At 37.0% G+C, this 21403-nt stretch overlaps 1 protein-coding gene across 5 annotated transcripts in view; it reads left to right on the forward strand.

The window, feature by feature from the left end:
• Positions 1–269: 269 nt before the first annotated feature.
• The window catches only part of rab11fip3 (RAB11 family interacting protein 3 (class II)), a 34135-nt gene continuing 13001 nt past the window's right edge, over positions 270–21403 (forward strand). The window contains exons 1-6 of one of the 5 annotated variants that reach the window (XM_048175473.1): positions 271–2770; positions 2942–4392; positions 8647–8740; positions 11471–11544; positions 15937–16106; positions 19905–20123. In XM_048175473.1, coding sequence (XP_048031430.1) covers positions 1729–2770; positions 2942–4392; positions 8647–8740; positions 11471–11544; positions 15937–16106; positions 19905–20123 — 3050 coding nt within the window. In that variant the 5' untranslated portion in view covers positions 271–1728. Of the gene's footprint in view, positions 4393–8646; positions 8741–11470; positions 11545–15936; positions 16107–19904; positions 20124–21403 lie in introns of all 5 variants that reach the window. The other 4 variants (XM_048175471.1, XM_048175470.1, XM_048175469.1 and 1 more) reach the window with 4 other exon arrangements.

A 21403-nucleotide genomic window follows, 5' to 3' on the forward strand; every position in this document is an offset into this window, starting at 1 on the left:
TGTTCGGACACAAGGGGGCGCAAGAAAACCACACTAAATAACTGAAGATAACGCTGTTTGGTTAACAAATAAGCTTTTATTCTAAGTAGACGATTATCTAATTTAATTCTGGCGAACTCTCTCGATTATGTTAGTCACTGTTTTACCTTGTTTTCGATAAAAATTATGACAGTCGTCAGTTATCAGAAGCGCGGGAATGTGACATTCAAAAATAAATGCCGTTATAAATCTACATTCCATCATCACCATCGCAACCAAACGCACAGATAACTGCGCGCGGAATGGATTCTTGACGCCTGTGGTTTAAAGCTGTAGACTGCGGCGCCGGCGCTGCGCATGCGTGTTGCTGACGTCGGTTTGTGTGCCTGTGTACATGCGAGTGTGTATGTGTGAGTGAGACAGCAGAGGTTGTGTGTTGCTGCTGATGAGAGAGACATTTAACTGAAACATCATTCGTCGACTGAAAAACAAGACCTCACGAGCTCATCTTAGATCTCGGATTTCAGATTAACGGATAAATCACCGCCGAAGGATTTGAGGGATTATCGGTGGTCTCGAGCTGATTTTATCCCCGCTAACAGGCTAATAACAAGCGCAGGTGGATGACTCGCGAGACTCGACCTGGATGTTGGCCTGTTTTTTAAAAGGATAAGCTGAAGAATAAATCAACCAGCTTCAAAACAAATTAAGGGATAAAATCGGCTCTGAGGGGGGACCAGAAACATTTCAAGGGTCTTCTTTTATTCAAGATGGAAAATAAAATGAGAGGGGGTCGTTTGGGCCAGCTAGTCGGCCATTGAGTTTACCTCAGATGTGGAGGATGCTGATGCTAACTGCGCTAGATCTGTCTATCATTTAAGGGTTTTACATTTATTTTTCAATCTGATAACACAATGACAGCTGCTTAAACTACAATGTGCTGTGTTAACATATAAAAAATTGCTGATATGTTAAGCTTTATTCTCTCAGACTGTGAGACAATCTGGTTTATCTGAGTAAAATGATTGAACACACTGCCTCATAATAAGATTAACTGTTTAAAGATTGTTATACATTATAACCAGACTTTAATGCTTAAAGGGAAGTGTCAAGCCTGTTAGTGTACCATTAATGTAACCTTATAAATGATTTGCTTGTGAGGCAGGCATTTTTTTAACATTGGGAAGGTGAAGGCTAACAAAATCAATTCAAATTTAATTTGGATATGCAGTGTGATATTTGCAAACTCTATTTTATGTAATTTCATGTATTCTCTTACACATGTACATATTCTAAGATTGTATTTTTCATTACGAGATTTTTATGGGCAGCAATCTTCAGTACTGCAGTAATCCTCTTATTATGTGTTGATTGGGATGTGGATCAACAAGCTTTGAGAAGTCTTATATTAAATGGATTAGATGTGAATTTGAATGCAGAACAGGGAAACTGAGCCAACACTTTTTTAAAGGAGAGGTTTGCATATCGGAAAAATATCTCAGCCCACATGGAGCTGTGTTACGGCAGTGAAACATTATCCTTGTGTCTGCGAAAGTAAACAGTAGTTGATCATTTACAGGGAAGTGGACGCTTACGCATGGGTCTCGACAAGGATATTTCATTTGGTGCGTATGCTGGAAGAGGTCACCAATTACTTTTGAATTCCGAACATTACCTTGTGGGATCATAACAAAGGATTGGAATTTCTGGAATATTTCCAATTGTCAGAGGAGAGAACTCTTCTTTTCAATGGAGCAAGTTCTCTCCAGCCCTCAGGGGTGTTCTGAGTGGGAGGTGAGTGGGAAAGCTGACTGGGAATCCGAACAGAATCCCCTTGGATTTCTCCTTATGGATAAAGATAACAGTGCTGTTGGTGATTCTACTAATGAAATTTTTCAGGAGAACGCCATAAACCTTGATGACTTATTTTGGGCTTCTCAGTATTCCGGGCAGACGTATTCCTGGGAAAATGGTCTGGATTGCGTCTATCCCGAATGGAAGACTCAGCCTCCTCCTTCCCAAGATCTCAAAGGAGAGGGTTCTCCTGGATGTTCGGAAATTGTGGAAGGAGATCTCATTAGTTTTAATTCTAGATCTACTAGTCCTACGTTCTCAAACGTACCCATGCAGAATCAAAACAACTTTTACAATCATCCTGAACAGGTGCCTGATATCTTGCAACCGGTGAAGATTACTGCCACTTTAAACCCTCTAGATGTGTACACAGGTGAGTTGGTTATTAATGACCCCACCGTTCAGACTGACAAAACACTATTACAAGAAGCTCACCTCAAGCTTGAGGACACACATTTAACAAACTGTGAGTTCAGCCATAATTCCCTAGTGGAAAGAACATTTGCGAATGAAGACAGCCAGATCTTGCTTCCTCACGGGACTCTGGAATCTGAAGGTTTGTTGACTGTTTCTCCCGTGGAGGTCTCATGTATGGATACAAACTCAAATCCCAATCCTTCAATTATTTGTCAGACATCTCAACACATCTACCTCCCATCATCAGCCCTTGCCCATGAGCCCATCCCTTCGATGACATGTTCAGAACCACCTGGCTCGCCATATCCCAGAACTAGTGCACCCCTTCAAATGGATGAGGTAGAGATGTTGTTACCCGAGCTGCTGGCTGGAGGTCTATACTCTGAACAGGAGAGTAGTAAGCCCTCAGCTAGTAACGAGACCCATGACGATGATCTTCAGAGCCAAGAGACAACAGGCGCTAACATAGAAACAACACAACTATCCTCTGAAGCAGAGACCACCTGTAGGAGTCCATTAGGTGAGTCTAAACTTTGTGAAGAAATGTTGCATGATTTATCTACAGAATGCACATTTGGCGAACAATTGGAAACGGTCGGTGAAGAGGTAAGAGAAGAGGCTGTGCCCAGCGGTGCAACTGATAACGTTATTTCTGAAGCTAAAACAGAACTCGCACCAATTGCTTTTATAGATTTACAAGCAGAAGATCCTTCAACTGATAGCCTGCTTGACAAAGACAGACAAGAGTCCACATTAGCCTTACCGGTCTGCACACCTGAGCATAATGCCTTACTTGAGCTCTCACCAGAAGATGACATCTTACCTGAGGACCACAGCCAGCCCACACACTCAACTGAGGCTGAAGCCTTATCTGAGGTGCCCCATGATGGAGATGGAAACCTTATTCCTGTTGACATGTTTGAGATCTTGACAGACAGCGTCCCTTGTGAAGCTGTGCCATCTTTAGACACTGTAATTGCACCTGTGATAGGTGCCTTTGAGATCACAGAACAGGAAAAATGTGATGCAAACTCACCTGATTTTGAATCGGATGCACTCACACCTGAATTTCAGGATGATATAGCAAATGTAGAAACGGGCAACCCAGACAATGACCTTGAGGCAATGTGTGCAGATGATACAACCACAACAGAAGAACCACTCTCAGATTTGCATCAAAATCAAGAGGCAACCAGTCTGAAAAGCAAGTCGGACAACTTGCAAAATGATGATTTAAATCTTAATAGCAGTAAATCTGACAACAATCAAGAACTGAATGCAACAAGAGAAGCATGTCAGGAACTAATCAATGCTCAACAAAAAGAGAGTGCACTTTTGGAAATTTTCACACTTGTGGACCAACTGAATGACTCTTTTACTCCAAAATCAAGTGCAATTGTAATAGATACACCTGAAGAAAATGTAACAGCTCACCATGACAGTCATAAAATACCACTGAAAGTCAAAGAGAAACTTCAAAGTATGTCTTTACAGGGAGGGGAGAGATCGGATTGCAGAATGTCTACTCAGAATCAAGTCATTCCTCATTGTGCCAGTAATCCTGATTCTTTAGAGTCCACTCCCTTTACCTGTACATTTGAGCAGCTAACCGTGACAGGTGGACTTGTGGGGCCGGATCTTACAGACAACACAGAAACTCCCAGCCAATTATGTGAAGCTACAGGAGAGGGAGAGGCGGGGTTTACTGCTCAGTTTACACATCAGGAGGATTTCCATCAGCTGACACCAACACCAATAGACCTGGCACAAGAGCAACAAGTGAGCTCAGTTGCCCCCAGCTCTCCTCTCTTGCATAGAAATGTCTTTCCCTGTGGAGCCAGCCTGGATGGGGAGGCCTACCTGACCTTGATGGAAAACAATCCTGATACTCCCAACATTCCCAAACATGCAGAAATGACTCTGGATTTGTGCAAGGCCTCAGACTCTCTTCCGACCAAATCGCTTCATGACCAGAGGGTCCCGGTGGATTTGATAAACGTGCCTATAGTTTCCACAACAGCCCACAGAAGCGAGGAGCAGTCTGCTCTCCGAGCAGTTTTCCAGGCTTTGGATCAGGACGGAGATGGATTTGTCCATATTGAGGAGTTTATCGAGTTTGCAAAAGCATATGGAGCTGAACAGGTCAGTTTTTGGTGAATCTATGTCTATTTGTGTGAGCTTGTAGGGGGATAAATAGCGGGTGGGGGTGTAAATGTTATAAAAAAGCTTTATGATTACAGGACAGTGTGTGTCTTCCCTTGGGTCCCAAGTGAAACTTGATCATGGTGACACCCAAGAACTGCTCTTTTATTATTCAAACCCTCAAAGAGTCAGAATACCACTCTAGTCCTGTATCTCTCGCTCTTTCTCTCATGTTTATTCTATTTTAACTATCAGCTATTTTACATAAGTTTTAACAAACTATACAAGTGTAAATACTCTTTTCTGTGCCATGTAATAATCACTCAAACTTCATACCAGAGTTTTGCAACTTTTGAGGTACTGTTGTTTCCCCTTATTTATGTTTAATTACATTGTGATGTTTAGTTATTGCTATATCTTAACTTGAACGTAAACTGTTTAGAGATATATTCCATGTTCAATACAAGTTAAGCTCAACTGACAATATTTTGATTTGCCCAATGTTTTCTTAATTAAAAAAAGCAAAAGATGAGGTTACGATGAATGGAAATTTTAAAAGCAGAAATATGAATCTTATTTTTTTATTATTATTTCTTTTAAAAGTTGTCTATTATTTGAGCTTTATAGACATTTTATTAGATTGTTTTGTCATGATGACAAAGTTGTACAATTGGGTCTAACTATGCATATAAATGGTTTGCAACGTTTTTATTTTATTTTTATTTTTGCACTAAAATCATGTTAAAACTCATATTTTTAGTGGCTATACTATTGAAAGGGATAGTTCACCCAAAAATGAAAGTTGTCATTACTTACTCACCCTCAAGAGGTTTCAAATCTGTATGAGTTTCTTCTGTTGAGCACAAAACATAAACATTCAAGCTTGATAAAAATGCACATTTTAGAAGAAAATTTCAGATGGCACTTAAAGGCTTTTGCATCTGAAGTCTTCGTATTTTAGAGAATGTGGGTAACCAGACAATTGATGGCACCCATTGACTTCCATAGTATTTTTTTTTTTCCTACTATGAAAGTCAATGGGTGCCATCAACTGTTTGATTACCAACATTCTTTAAAATATCTTCTTTTGTGTTCAGCGGAAGAAAGAAACTCATACAGGTTTGGAACAACATAAGAGAGAGTATATTTTAGGGTGAACTATCCCTTGAAACTGAGTATTGATACATTTACTAATTGGCCCCATTCACTTCCATTGTAAGTGTCTCAATTTTTTCTTATTTTACAGAAAAATAGGGAGCTTTGGAAGTTATTTTTTGTGATTATCAATATTAAGTCACAATTTCTGTCGATTGAGCTTAATTTGTACTAAAACATGAATATTCCTTTAAGGCAGCTGAGTAGAAAAACAGTTTTACTGAGTATGGATGTCACGTTATTGACACCTAACTGAAGGTTAATCAAAATAGCTAATGTATGAATTGTTTTGCATTTGTGATGAGTTCATCTAACAAAATCTGATGTTCTTCACTGTTTGATGAGTGTTAATGATGTTGCACTAATGTTTATAGATGGGTGTAATGTTATGTACATGTCTGTGCACTGTATTTGGCAGGTCAGTCGATGAGTGATGCTAGATATGAGTAGATGAGTAATATTCAGGAGGAGGATGTTTTTCATTTTTAAACTGCTTTTAAGACATATAACATCAAGCACTGAATGTACCAATTTCAAATTCCCTCTGTGGTTATTTTGCCATTTAAATGAGAATATAGATTTGTGTTTCCTGTTAACTCCTGATCCCCCGGACACGTGCCATTGTGTGTTTAAGAGAGGATGGATTTGATGCCGGAAGTCTGGATCTTTTGTGACTGTTAAAACTGCTGATCCGATCAGCTGAAAGGTTAAACGGCCAGATGAATGATAGGGAGGGGTGCATGTACAAATGCACGCTTTTATTTGTATTTTCATAATTCGTCTTATCTCAAATGCACCTTGCAGTGTACAAAGTCAAAGTTACATATGACTTCTTTCTTTTTGCATTTGTCTGTCATTTTTGAGTTTCTCAGGTGAAATGAGCTTGTGACCGTGTGATACAGGTTTAAAATTTAACTTCCCTGTTATGTGAAAAGCATCACACATTTGCAACAGTAAGCAATTTTGCGTGTTTTTATAAGTTAGTTTATGGTTTCAGGTAGGAAATTGCAAGCCATGCTTCATCCTAGCCTCGAGGGTCATTCCTTTGTCTGCGTGACTGTGATTGAACTCAAATTTCTATAGGTTTCTTCTCGTGATTCAAGTGTGCAATATAAGAGCTTGCTCAGCTGGTTTGCTCACTGAGTTTATGACTGAGGAGGTGGAGAGAGACAGAAGACAGAAACTGATACAATATTAAAAAAATGTGTTTGGATATTTATATTTTGAATTTTGTCTCAGATATGTTTTTATTACACACTGGGGAGTGATTGTGTGTCTGTGCTTGCCTTTCACTATTATGTCGTTTCCATGTCGTTTTATCTTTATGATACGGTTGCTATGGGATTGCATGATGTTAGATGCAAATTCTTACCCGGAAGTAGCATTTTCCAGGAAGGAACTGTAATTGGCATCAGGTTACAGTGAAAAATGTCCATATGTGTGACTCAGTGCATATCTATGAGAATGTAAGAAAGTTACAGCAATTCATCTGAGCTGAACCTTTCATGTGACTGGCTTGTGACTCACTGGTTTTCACGCCTTGACTTGAGATGCAGGGGGTTAAATCAGCTCCTCAGCTGACTCACATTACACTTACTCATTACCTAAAGCAATCACTTGATTAATTAAAAGAATATTTGATTTTACAGGTAATAAAATACAGGAGTAATCTTTAAATCATTGCTTACATGGTAGATTGATAAACTGCTAATATATATTATACAGCTCTCTGGAATGCTTGATTCTGATTTCTGATAGTAGTTTGCGAATGAATCTTTTTTTTTTTAGTGAACTGGTTGAAGTTACTCAATAAATACTCACTTGTTTCGGACGTGCCTGACTGTCACTCCAACTCGAAATGAGCCAATATCATCCAGGAGTATATGATCCTATAATGCAGATTTTTGCAGCTCATTCAGCACTCCAGTTAGTCCAACAGTTTCCTACATGGTCAATTAAACTCAAATCAGTGTTTTACCGTTTGCGGTTGTGGGTTTGAGAAGTAGACGTGTAATTTGGTGCCTTTAGGGCAAAATATCACACAGACAATCAGAGTTAAATATTTAGCCAACAGTTTCATGTTTTGATTTCTCAGTCGGAGGTGTTTCAGTGTGTTTGGTGTTTTTCTTCACTTGTGTTCTTTGAGAACTTTGATTTTAGAATTCACGACTGTCAGTTCTGCTGTTGCCAGGTTACCGACTGTGTGCAATTGTGTCTGTTCACTGGAGTGTAGCTTGTGTGAGAGAGAGAGAGAGAGAGAGAGAGAGAGAGAGAGAGAGAGAGGGAATGTGTGTTTTGTTAGGGATGTTAACAAAACAGACTAGGGATGGACAGACTTTTGTCTGTTGTATTTATCCTTAAGTTACAAAAGATATTCAAGTAATGTTTTGTTCCGAAATAGTTAGGATGCACCAATATGAAAGTTTTGGCCGATACCGATAATTCTTTATATTTCAAAGCCGATAACCGATATATTGGCCGATAAAATTTTTTATAGAATTTTTGAGAGCCTGATTATAAAAACAAAATCTTACCATTAAAAGCCATGTCCCAAGCACACAATTATAATGTTCTCATTATAATAATACGTAGCTTATATGACAGACTTGCGCTGTATGTTGCATTTAATTGTATTTTCCTTTTTGAAGTGATTTCAATCATATTTCAAGCAATTCAAAACCATAATGGCAGGCAGTGTGCATCTGAAGTGTCTCAGCTGAAGGAAATAATCCATTATTTATCGGCTTTAATATATCGACCAAATTTTCTTATCGGGCTGATAACGATAACATTGAACATGTATCGGCCGATACATGTTCAATGTTATCGTTATCGGCCCTATAAGAAAATTTGGCCGATATATTAAAGCCGATAAGTTGGCGATGATTGATATATCATGCATCCCTACTAAATAGAAGGTTAGATGGATAAGAAAAATACTAAAATGAGCCCATGTCACTTTTACTGAATCACACAGTCTCTTATTCTAACTTTATCTTGTGGGTGAATCAATTTATGTGTGTTTTGTTGTCAATAAATCTATAACATACTTATCTCTGCTCTGTTTGCATAGGTTGAATAGTTTGTTTGTGGTTTCAGGTGAAGGATCTGACGCGGTTCTTGGATCCCAGCGGTCTGGGTGTGATCAGTTTTGAGGATTTCCACAGAGGCATCAGTGCAATCAGCAATGAAGGTACAGCAGCACACAAACACACTCATGTTTTAAATCACGTTGGGAGTTTCCATTAACATCTGCTGTTCTTAATTACAGATTAATTATATAATAGACTAACCCAAACCCTTAAATATAACTTTTGTCATTTTCAGAACAGAATAAAAATATATTTTAATCTCTTTATGCAGCATTCTTTCATTATGAGCACATCTCCAAAAGAATGTTTTTTAATTTTTGGCCAGGAAATTCATCATCAGTTTTGTCCTCAAAACAATAGCCATGTCAGAAAAACAAACATCTTGTTATCTTCATGACTGAGTGATAATCTGACACTTATTTGGTAACGTTTTTTTCCTGATGGATAGAGTTTCATGAAAACATCTCCTGAAATACTGTCTAGAAAAACACAGTGCAAAATAATGAGTCAGAGCATCTGTGAATTGCTCACAGTGAATCACGCCGCTGAATTGGGAATTTTGAATTTCTTTTAAAGGAAAGAGTCTCACTTAGATCTAGTACTTGCTGATAAGCAAGATCCACAGAGGAGCATTAAAATGACTGATATATTAAGAGTTATTAAGAGCTAGATTAAGCATTCAAATAAAAGATAAGTTAAACCATACCAACATATACAGCAAAGGTCTTAAATGCATGATCATCCTCAGATGTCTGCTGCCATAGTTTTCTTGAAGACACCTGGACTAGACACCTGCTAGACACAGATGCTTTACACATATGAATCTGCTCTAAACCTTCACAATAGCTTGTTGGGTTCGGTTAACATGGGCTGTTTCAGAACCTAGCAAACTCTCTTTCTAGACATTTTTTTGGCATCATCATGTCCCTGAAAGTACTGAAAAGTACCATCTAGGTAGTAGACATAAAAAGCATATGTATCAAATATTTAAACGTGCTTATTTTACTAAAAATGTGGTCTATGTTAGCTTTTCACTATTTCGAATAGAGAGCATATATACTCCCTATCTCTCTTTAATTCGATTATGATGATGATGGAATAGTTTAAAGCACTTTGCTTGGGTTTTCTACTGGTATCACTTCAGTAATGAGGATGAGGTCATGTTTCTAATGGCCTGCCGGGTACTCTGTGTTTCACGAGTCAGATTTCGCTCATCATTAATGGATGAGTTACTGGAGCATCTACCCCTCTCTATGCTTGTATGTTTGTACTCAATAGCAGGAAAATCTCTATGAGGTTACTAGAAATGATGGTTTAGATATTTCCGTGGTTGTGCATTTCTGAACTCCTGCTTTCATGTGTAAAACAAAAAGTTGCTGTGGCAACCATCTAAATAAATAAGCATCAGTGGTGGCAAAATCACACCACAAGGAGGCTCTACAACTATACTCAAATGAACTAATCTGGGGTTTGTTTCCCGTACAACAACGTAACTCGCTGCTTAAACACCATAGTATGATGATTCCACTTTTTTAACTTTAGTTAGTGTGTAATGTTACTGTGTGAGCATAAACAGCATCTGCAAAGTTACGAACAATGTAAGGCTGAACACCGTTACTGACAATCGTCATTTTGGCTGCGTGAGATTCTACAGCTTTGTTGTTGTTGAGCTGTTAAAGCTCCGCCCTCTTCTGGAAAGTCGAGCAGCAGCTAATTTGCATTTAAAGCGACACACACAAAAACGACGTGTTTTTGCTCACACCCAAATATGGGCAAATTTGACAAGCTATAATAAATGATCTGTGGGGGATTTTGAGCTGAAACTTCACAGACACACTCTGAGGACACCAGATATTACATCTTGTAAAAGGGGCATTATAGGTGCCCTAAAATCCTTTAGAGATCAAATTAATGTCAGATTATTGCTATAAATGACGAACATGGCATCTGAAGACTACCTTGCTATTTTTGTTCTCCGTTGTTATGCTGTATTTCCAGATGTTTCACTCAAAGCTCTTCAAAATCAGAGCTTTTATTCTGTTGACAAACTTAAAGACGTAGATGGATGGAATGTACTCCAAGTTGCCTGCTTATTTTGCTCAAGAGCACAACCTGTTTAAGTCCATGTCATTTTAACAAGAAGCTATGCTTCTAACCACAACTAGAGAGCTATAGTTCCAACCACACAAATTTGCGATGCTGTGTGCGAAAGTTCATTGGAAATGTGGTTTTGGTAAACACTGAATCATTGATCTATGCTGGTAACGATGGAACTTACAACTATAGATGGCTATTGATACTTTTAGGAAATGCACCCATGGGCCGTGTTGTTAGCTTTCTTCATGGCAACAAACTTAAATTTGGGTAAAAGGGAAATACATTAGGGAAATTTTGTACTTGTGTTTGTATGTAAATGTAACAGTTTTACAGTAGAGGTCAAAAAAAAAAAAAAAAGGGACTCTGAATCCAGACAAAAAATATGCTTGCTTCTATCCAACATCTTGTCATTCATGAATATTTCAGCTAGCTGAAACAGACTATTACATAAATATAGTTTCCTGGACTCCAGACAGCCCAGTTGCTCAGTGCAACATATTCCATCCATGATGACTGTTGACAATTGAAAAACAATATGTGTCATAAACCACTGCATCTCTAAATCATGGTGATGTCAATCAACCCAATAGTTTTTATATATATATATATATATATATATATATATATATATATATATATATATACATTTAAACAAACATTTGTCCATCCATCAGCCTGTTGCCATAACTCAAAGTTTTCAAAAGGAAATGCTTTTCTTTGTGTTTCTTAATCAGGTTCTGAGCCAGATCTCTACAAGACTCATTTCAGCGCAGTGGAAGCCAATGGACCTCCAGAGGAATATGACGAGGTAATACACACCAACCTTGTGTTTTTTGAGCCCATTTTCTCCTGCCCTCTTGACATGATAAAAATAATAAATCAGCATTTTAGGACCCCATTACTGCAGAATGGTGGAATCCAGACCAGCACATTCCACAAATTCCCCAAAAGATTGAAAGACCACAGATGAGCTGCTGAGAACATGAGAAGCAGAGCATGTGTATTGTTTTGCCACAGCGCCACCTGCTGGTTTAGTTAAGCCGTTTAGTTTAGTTTTTTTTTTCAACATGTAGCAAAAACACTATTTTACATTTTATTGCCATATTGTAGCACAAACTGAGGCAATAATCAAACATGCACTTTGGAAAGATTTGTTAAAGTGAGTCTAGGCGGTTCATGAAACCGTCCCAGCATGACATTTTAGATGTTCTTTTAGTGAAACCTCTAGGTAAATGCTGTTGATCAATACTATATTTTCAACTCATTCATGAAAATTAGGGTGTATTGTAGGTTTTTAGTTCATTTTAATATTTTCCTCTTTTTGCTCATGAGTTTCATTCAAAAATGTGTTTTGTGAAGGAAAATAGCAATAAAACAGAAATAAAAACAAATTAAACCTTAAATAGCATATATATATATATTGCTATTTAAGGTTTAATTTGTTTTTATTTCCTGTTTTATTTTTATTTACTTCAAGTTAGTAATTGTATTGTTTTAGTTTTGTTTTTTGTTTTGTGATGGAAAATTATTTTATATATACACTTTTTATATATACAAGTTTGGAAACACCCCTGGCAAAGTGTGGTTTTGGAGGATATCAGCATAAATCCTTATCATTTTTTGGTGCAAATACATTACAGGAACTTGACATTATCATGGAAGACCAGCAATAATAATTTTCATTTTGATTACATAATAATGGCAATATATACAGTACAGTCCAAAAGTTTGGAACCACTAAGATTTTTAATGTTTTTAAAAGAAGTTTCGTCTGCTCACCAAGGCTACATTTATTTAATTAAAAATACAGTAAAAAACAGTAATATTGTGAAATATTATTACAATTTAAAATAACTGTGTACTATTTAAATATATTTGACAAAGTAATTTATTCCTGTGATGCAAAGATGAATTTTCAGCATCGTTACTCCAGTCTTCAGTGTCACATGATCCTTCAGAAATCATTCTAATATGCTGATTTGCTGCTCAATAAACATTTATGATTATTTTCAATGTTGAAAACAGTTGTGTACTTTTTTTTTCAGGATTCCTTGATGAATAGAAAGTTCAAAAGAACAGCATTTATCTGAAATACAAAGCTTCTGTAGCATTATACACTACCGTTCAAAAGTTTGGGGTCAGTAAGAATTTTTATTTTTATTTTTTTGAAAAGAAATTAAAGAAATGAATACTTTTATTCAGCAAGGATGCATTAAATCAATTTATAATGTTACAAAAGATTAGATTTCAGATAAACACTGTTCTTTTGAACTTTCTATTCATCAAATAATCCTGAAAAAAAATATTGTACACAAATATTTTGTACAATTGTACACATTAAATGTTTCTTGAGCAGCAGATCAGCATATTAGAATGATTTCTGAAGGATCATGTGACACCGAAGACTGGAGTAACGAGGCTGAAAATTCAGCTTTGCATCACAGAAATAAATTACTTTGTGAAATATATTCAAATAGAAAACAGTTATTTTAAATTGTAATAATATTTCACAATATTACTGTTTTTACTGTATTTTTAATTAAATAAATGTAGCCTTGGTGAGCAGACGAAACTTCTTTTAAAAACATTAAAAATCTTAGTGGTTCCAAACTTTTGGACTGTACTGTACATGTCAAAGTCAGACATGCCCCTTTGCCAGCTGTGATGCCTGGTTACTGGTTTAAACTTGGCCCAGGTTTGTAAAAGATTTTTGGGGTCGGCACACCTTAATAGCTTCAACAATTGATTGCCAATTAAGTTTACAATACAATGAACCAATTAGATTAGGTCAGATAGCTGCTAATGCTGGATATTTTGATGAATCAAAAATGTAAGTTTTTTTCTATGCATAATCTGTTTATGTAATAAAATATGTTTTCGTAGTTTGTTTTGCCTTATCAGTGCAAAATAATCACAAATTAAAAATGATTCATGCCAATATTGTCCAAAACCCCACTTTTCTAGGGCGTTTCCAAACTTTTGGAGGGCAGTGTATTATTATATATTTATTCTCTAGTAACTCATAGTGTAGCGTAAATATAAATATTGTTATATTTTAGTCTTGTTTGACTGTAGATTCACTATATTAAATTATGGTTATCTTAACATGTACCCCTCAATGTTTATGGACCTATCTATCATAAGCTTTAATTATAATAGAGTTATATCTGCTATAATATAATTTGCTTGTAAATTCATATATTGAATGATTACAGAAAAACAAACTCTTTTCCAAATGCATATGCGACTCATTATTCCCAGCAATATTTAGCACATATAAATGTGCTACTTCGGAGTCCTGTTTTTTGCGATTTGACTTTCCCTTTTCTCATTTTGGTCTTCCCGTCACTTCTAATGAAACGCACACACACACCTGCGTGTTTTCCTGTGGGTCATGAATGGCTTTGCTGTTTCCATGTTTGCTTTCAAAACACACTGGCCGAGGTGGTTTATGTAGCACCTCATCCAGAGGAACAAACACGCTTACACACACAACATGGTTGACAATGTACAGGACAGGCTGGTGATAGATTTTTTTTTATCACACACACACACACACACACACACACACACACACACACACACACACACACACACACACACACACACACCTGTCATTCATCAGAGCATATGATTGTCGCAGCACATGCTGTCCTGAATAAGTGTTTGTGCATGTTGGGTGTGAAGTGTCAATGTTTTGCTACATGGGAACAGATTGAAATGAATAACAGCAGTAGTCTGTGTCTTAAAACCTAGTGAGGCGTCTAACTAGACATCATTTGCATCATAGGTGCACTAAAATACTAAGTAGGCAGCTTACTAGGTTTTCAATCACACATGCACATAAGTTGTTTAGACGTGTGTTGAGATGTTCTGTTGGCATATGAGGGTAATGTTAAATCAAAAGGGGCGTGGTCAGGGGCACATACTCCACCCATTTCTGGTCCTGGTGCCCTTCAGACTTTGCTCTTCATTTTCCAAAGAAGCAGAGTAGGAGTAATATCTGTCTCTGCTCACTCTATCTGTGTGGTGACTGTGAGAGAGACAGGAAGCATTTGTTAGTTTTGCGGTTAGTTGGTGAACCTGTTTTTCCCGTGTGGCGGTACTCGAGTAGGGAGAATGGTTCTGGGAATGGCCTCTCCTGTTCTAGGAGCTCCTCACGGACTCACACAGGTACGTCAGGCTCTGAGATGCAGGTTTAAGTGGATTTCTGATGGAGTTTGTTCTTTTGGTTAGAAATGATTGACCAACTAAAGGTTTGAGGTTCATTCTTGAACTTAATTTGTAATGTTCATCATAATATCTGGCATGTTAATCCAGTTATTTGGTCATTGTGTATAGTATAAAAAAGGGGGGAAAGGAAAATATAAACAGTACAAGGTCTGATTTTTATTTGTAACTTTTCTTAGATTTTTTTTAACATTAAATATCATTAAAAAGGGAAAAAGGAAAAATGATAAAAAGTAGAACAAGTGTACCAATTATACATTCTGTTGAACATTGAGTTTCATAGTTTTCCTTGTTGTTACTGTTGCAAATCTTCCATTATTGGTTCCTAGATCTTTTTTAAACTTTTTAATGTACCAAAATTACTATTTAGTTACTATTTAGTGTAATGCAGTACATGCATGAAATTAAATAAATAGTCACCTTAGACAAGATGCATCTTCAAGGAACATGCAAACTTAGCAAAAAAAATAACAGCGACGGTTTGTATGTTTTTTGAGAGTCTTTTAAAGTTTAAAACCTTTGTTTTAGTGCAGTGGATGATTGACAGGTGAGCAGGCGGACCTTCACTGTTATCTGGGAAGCATAGAGACGGATTAGAATTTACACAACAAATGCAATGCGGTCACGTGTTGTCCACCACTTCTGAATGCTTCGGATCACATTGTTCTTTAAACATTTATCACAGACATTATAACCTTCAAGCCTTTGTGTGTTTGCATGATGGTGCTTCTAAAAGGAATGGATAAAAATGCAATGCAAAAAGCCTGAAATCTCAGTATGACCTCAAAAATTTTGATTATCCCAAAACCAAATGATCTGAGCTGCTATGCACATTCATTTTATAGATTTATACTCTTAGTCTATGTCAGTTATTGATTCAGTATTTTGGAAAAACCAAGAACACCCTTATGTCTCCAACTGCAACTTCGCAGCAATAAAAGTTTTCTAATCAGTGTGTGTATGTTTGCAGCAGGCGGAGGTCTCTGACAGCGCTTATCTCGGGTCGGAGAGCGCCTACAGTGAGTGCGAAACCTTCACGGACGAGGACACGACGGCTCTGGTCCATCCAGAACTCCATGAGGATGTGGAAACTGACAGCGGCATTGAAAACACACTCACAGATGGAGACGACCGCAACAGGTAACACGGCTGTCAAATAACATGCACAAAGAGACTAGGTTCATAAATCACTCAAATCCATTACCCATACATGCAGTGTTTTTATTGTTAAGTAAAATAGAAATAATGTAAATAAAATATATACACACACACACACCTGGGCAAAAAAATGGTCAAAGCCAAAAATGGCAAAATATTTAGTGTATTTTAGTATTTTAATGGTCTTTTTAATCATAAATCACTGGTCAGGAATTGCACAAAACTGTAGATAAAGTAACTTGGCACAGAATAGCCTTCCCCAACTTGCCGACAGCTTTTTACAGGAAGAAAAGTCAGTGTTGTTCCACTCAATGTTAATGGCCTCTATACTATATAAACTATAATAGTATATTCATGCCAAATGGTGACTGTAAACCATGTTGTTTTAGTAACCTTGAATGTATCAGCAATAATCTTACAAAATAAAACAACTTCCTGATACAATTTATCCACTCAGGGCACAGTGTTCTCTACAAAAACACTTATGACGCATGCATCGCAAAAACTATTTTTAATGCCACATAAGTTTTGAAGTTTTAAAGGTTCATGGTTATAACAAGATATTGACTAAATTATTTTAGTAACACTTTAGTTTAGGGTCCAATTCTCACTATTAACTAGATGCTTATTAGCATGCATATTACTAGGAAATTGGCTGTTTATTAGTACTTATAAAGCACATATTAATGCCTTATTCTGCATGACCATATTCTACATCCCATAATCCCAATACCTAAACTTATTACCTTACTAACTATTAATAAGCAGTAATTAGGAGTTTATTGAGGCAAAAGTCGAAGTTAATGGTGAGAATTGGACCCTGATCAAAAGTGTGACCATTATTCTTTTCCTTTTTAATTTTTGACATTTTATTGCATTGCATTTGTCCCAAGATTTGTGCAATACAATTCTGAAGTGCGCAGTGTTGTTGTGCCCCAGTTCACATAAGTGAGTCCTGTGTATTTGTGTTTATTCAAGAATCTGCTGACTAGAGTTTCTTTTTTCCCAAGAGCCGTTAACATCAGCTCAGCTGACCGAGGTGTTCCTGTTTCCCGTGTTATCGGTGTCAGTCTTTATTTTCCTGTTTCCCACTTGGAGGAAGTGTGGAGTTTGCTCTTTCTGCTTTCCTGCGGCCCAAAGTTTATCCATCTTTCACTCTCTAGGGTCCGTTTCTCTCGCTCTCTTACTTGCTTCTGTCATTGTAAAATATTCTGGCTCTCAGCCCTCGTTCGTTTCTCTTGATTTAGCATTCCTGCCGTGTCAGGGTCACGCTGTCTCGCCAGCGCTGACCTTCCCGAAACTCACATTCAGAGTTGTGGAAAATTCATCATCTAATTTTGCGATAACTTGCAAATTTTTCTCTGGAACTTTGACTTCCTGTCTCTGATGTCAAACCTTTTTTTTGTTATTGTGGTTTGTTCAGATCCCTAAGATTAGCCTTAGTGAACCAAGTTTTGTTTAGTCAGTTTTGTTGCATTATTAGTAAGTCCTGAGTAACGTGTTTCATTGTGTTTGAGTGTCAACTGGACGACATAAGTTCATGCATATGGAGATTAAACCGATTAAACTGATGCATGTTCTTATAGAGCATGCTAGCACACACACTGGGTCACCGTTACTGAGCTCTAAATCAGATTATACACACACACACACACACACCGCCACACAGCCGTACGATTTAAGCATATGTAGCTTTGCTGGCACAAGGGATTTTGGCTGTTAATTCAGATTTACCGGGTCACAAACGTCTGGCAGGAATGTCGGCCAGATTGAACTCTGCAGGGAAAACTACATGAAACCTCATATAAAGCTATTTTAGTCTGAGTAAATAGCGTTTAATATCGATCGTGGGAGTTTAGTTTGCTCTGACACGCTGTGTGCCCAGTTGCTCAGAATCGCCAAAGAAAGACCGAATCGCTTTAAGATGCGGTCGCCGTCTTCACGCGTGCTTTGTGTGACCAACCGCAAAGTTACAGTGAAACGAGGGTAAGTCTTTGAGGGATTTATGTGTTTTTGTAATGTAGGGTATAAAGATACAATAGAATAAAAGTTTAATCTGTATCAGTTTTCTTGTTAATTTGACATTTTTATTGTGTGTGTGTGAGTGTGTGTATCCTTCAGTCTTAATTTATCCTTTTCTTAAAACATTCAAAATTTTGGGGTCGGTAAGATTTTGAAAGAAGTCTCTTATGTTCACCAAAGATGCATTTATTTAATCAAGAATACAGTAAAAGTGTTGTGAAATATCACTACAATTTAAATAACTGTTTTCTATTTTAATATTTTTTAAAATGTAATTTATTCCTGTGATCAAAGCTGAATTTTTTAGCATCATTACTCCAGTCTTCAGTGTCACAATCCTTCAGAAATCATTCTAATATGATGATTTGCTGCTCAAAAAACATTTATTATTATTATCAATGTTGAAAACAGTTGTTTTTTCAGGATTCTTTGATGAATAGAAAGTTCAAAAGAACAAAATTTATTTGAAAAAAAAATCTTTTGTAACATTATAAATGTCTTTACTGTCTCTTTTAACCAATTTAATGATTCCTTGCTGATTAAAAGTATTAATTTCTTTAAAAAAAAAAATCAGTCTGAACTATTTAACTGTAATATAATGTTCGCATTAAAAATGTGATCACTGAGTTCACCAATCAGACACATGCACTGGGCTGTCTATCAAGAAACCAGTCATCCAATCAGCTGTTAATACACTGGAACTTTGTTTTGTGTCATTTTTCATCACTAATGTTGAGTATTACGTAACCTGCTCATTATCACTGTCCTACTTTTAGTCTGTTCACCTTCATGAACACTGAAAACACTGGTGTTGTGCTGTTTTTGTGTGAATTTGTTTAGGCTGTTCTTTCATTTAATCGAACAGTAATTCTTCAGACGTTTTTTAGGGTTGCCAAGAGATTAAAGTGAATTAGCAGATTATCATCCTCAAGACAAACTGGTCAAATTCTGTCTCACACACAAGGATGTTTTTAAGGAAGCTTTTCTATTTTTTTTTTTTATAGGTAAGAATAGAAAAGAGCCGATGTTGAACAGTCAATATATTGAAGTAATAAAGATATTAAAGGCATTATAAATATGATGTGGTAAAGTTTTATGATTTCTCCTTAAGATGCAAGAAAGAAGTAATACTCAATGATAGTACATATAATAATATGTAATACAGAAGTAGTATTTATCTTAAAATTTAATAAAAAATTAATATCATAGTGGTGAGCACCAAAAATTAAGCAGCAAATCACACATATTAAATGATTTCTGAAGGATCATGTGACACTGAAGACTGGAGTAATGATGCTGAAAATTCAGCTTTGATCACAGGAATAAATTACATTTTAAAATATATTCAAGTTATTTTAAATTGTAGTAATATGTCACAATATTACTGTTTTTACTGTATTTCTGATCAAATAAATGCAGCCTTGTTGAGCAGAAAACTTTCTTAAAAAGTCTTACTGACCCCAAACATTTAGTTTATATCTATAAGTTTATTTTTATTTTATAAGAATGATTTATTCACAAAAAGAAGTGAATATTACATGTCCAGGCAGAATTCAAGAAACGCAACCTGTAAATTCATTTTTAGATTTGGCCACAAAACTAAAAAATTATTTTAATTTATTAATTTGCTACAACCTTTCACCATAGTTTCAATTACATAAAAAATACTCCTTATTTAAAAAAAAAAAATATATATATATAAGCCAGGTATTTTTCACAGCATTTAGCAACATTATATTCCATGTGTTTCTGTGATAGGTTCACGTTGGGCTCTGATTTGAATGGCCACACCCTGGTGGCCGTGATTGGAGGAGAGGAGGAGCACTTTGAGGATTTCGGCGAGAGTAACAACACTTCAGACCTGCTGCTGGCCAATCACGAAGAGGGAAGGGCGGTGCCAGACGGGGAGGGAGATGCAGAGCCACTCCCACACTCAGACAGCCCACTGCCCCGCCCACTGATGCTGCTGTCACCTAGGTAACTCACAAGAAACACACACACTGGATTATTTAAAGCATAAGAAGCTTCACAAACAACTTGAGTATTATATAGTTTATACACTCCGTATATTTAGAAGACGTATTTATCCTGAGCTAAACTTGGGAAGTTTAAACATAGGTACTGTAAATGTTTATCTGGGCTTTACTGAATGAGCACCTTGACTACAGACACAAATAGAAATACACTCTATATCTAGTTTCCATACTGAGAGAGAGAAAGTGAGTCAGCAGATGTGTAAGCCGAAAGCCATGTGCATAATGAGACCTTGTAGAGCGACATCCTGACCACAGACGACAAACAGTGTGTGTGATAGACAAAACAAAACATGAGTATGGAGATTTGTGTGTGTGTTGAGATGTCATGATCCCTCTGAGCAGTGTGTGTGTGTGTGTGTGTGTGTAGTAAAAGGTAAATTGGCATTATGTAATGCTGGCTGATTCATTATTTCTGTAGTGATCTATTATTATCGGCGGGTAAAGGTCGAGCTGTTGTGGTTATTGTTTTACTGCAGTGCTGGTGTTGTCAGGCATATACGGTCCAGCACGCACACACACACACACACACACACACACACACACTAGAGAAGAGAGCATGGAAACACAAAACACTTACAAACCTGTTCAAATAATCACACACCGCTCCTGCTGTGTTACTCCTGCACTGTAGTACTCACCTCTCCTCTGCCCTTCACCGTCTCAATCGAATGTCCCTCGTTCTCTCCCACCCTCTGCTCATCCTCGTTTTTAACACACACACACTCTCCTCTCCGCATATGTCCTCTCCTCTGCTCATTTTTCCCATCATATCTTCTCCTCTCTCCTCATTTCTCCTCTACTAATTTCTCCCATCATATCTTCTCTCTTCTAAATTCTCATTTTTCCTCTATTTATTTCTCCCAATGCATCTTCTCCTCTTTCCTAATTTCTCCTGTCCTCTCCTCATTTCTCCTCTACTCATTTCTCCCATCGGATCTTCTGTTCTCTCCTAATTTCTTCTCTCATTTCTCCTCTCCTCTGCTCAAATCTTTTGCACTCATTTCTCTTGTCATTTCTTCTCCTCTCTCCTCTTTTCTCCTCTCCTCTACCCATTTCTCCTAATTTCTCCTAATTTCTCTTCTACTCATTTGTCCTCTTGTATCCTGTACTTATTTCTCCCATCGTATCTTCCACTCTGTCCTCATTTCTCCTCTCCTCATTTCTCCTCTACTCATTTCTCCCATCATATCTTCTACATTCTCCTTCTTTCTCCTCTTCTCT

The sequence above is a fragment of the Megalobrama amblycephala genome, linkage group LG22 (assembly GCF_018812025.1).
Source record: "Megalobrama amblycephala isolate DHTTF-2021 linkage group LG22, ASM1881202v1, whole genome shotgun sequence".
NCBI classification, from domain to species: Eukaryota; Metazoa; Chordata; class Actinopteri; order Cypriniformes; family Xenocyprididae; genus Megalobrama; species Megalobrama amblycephala.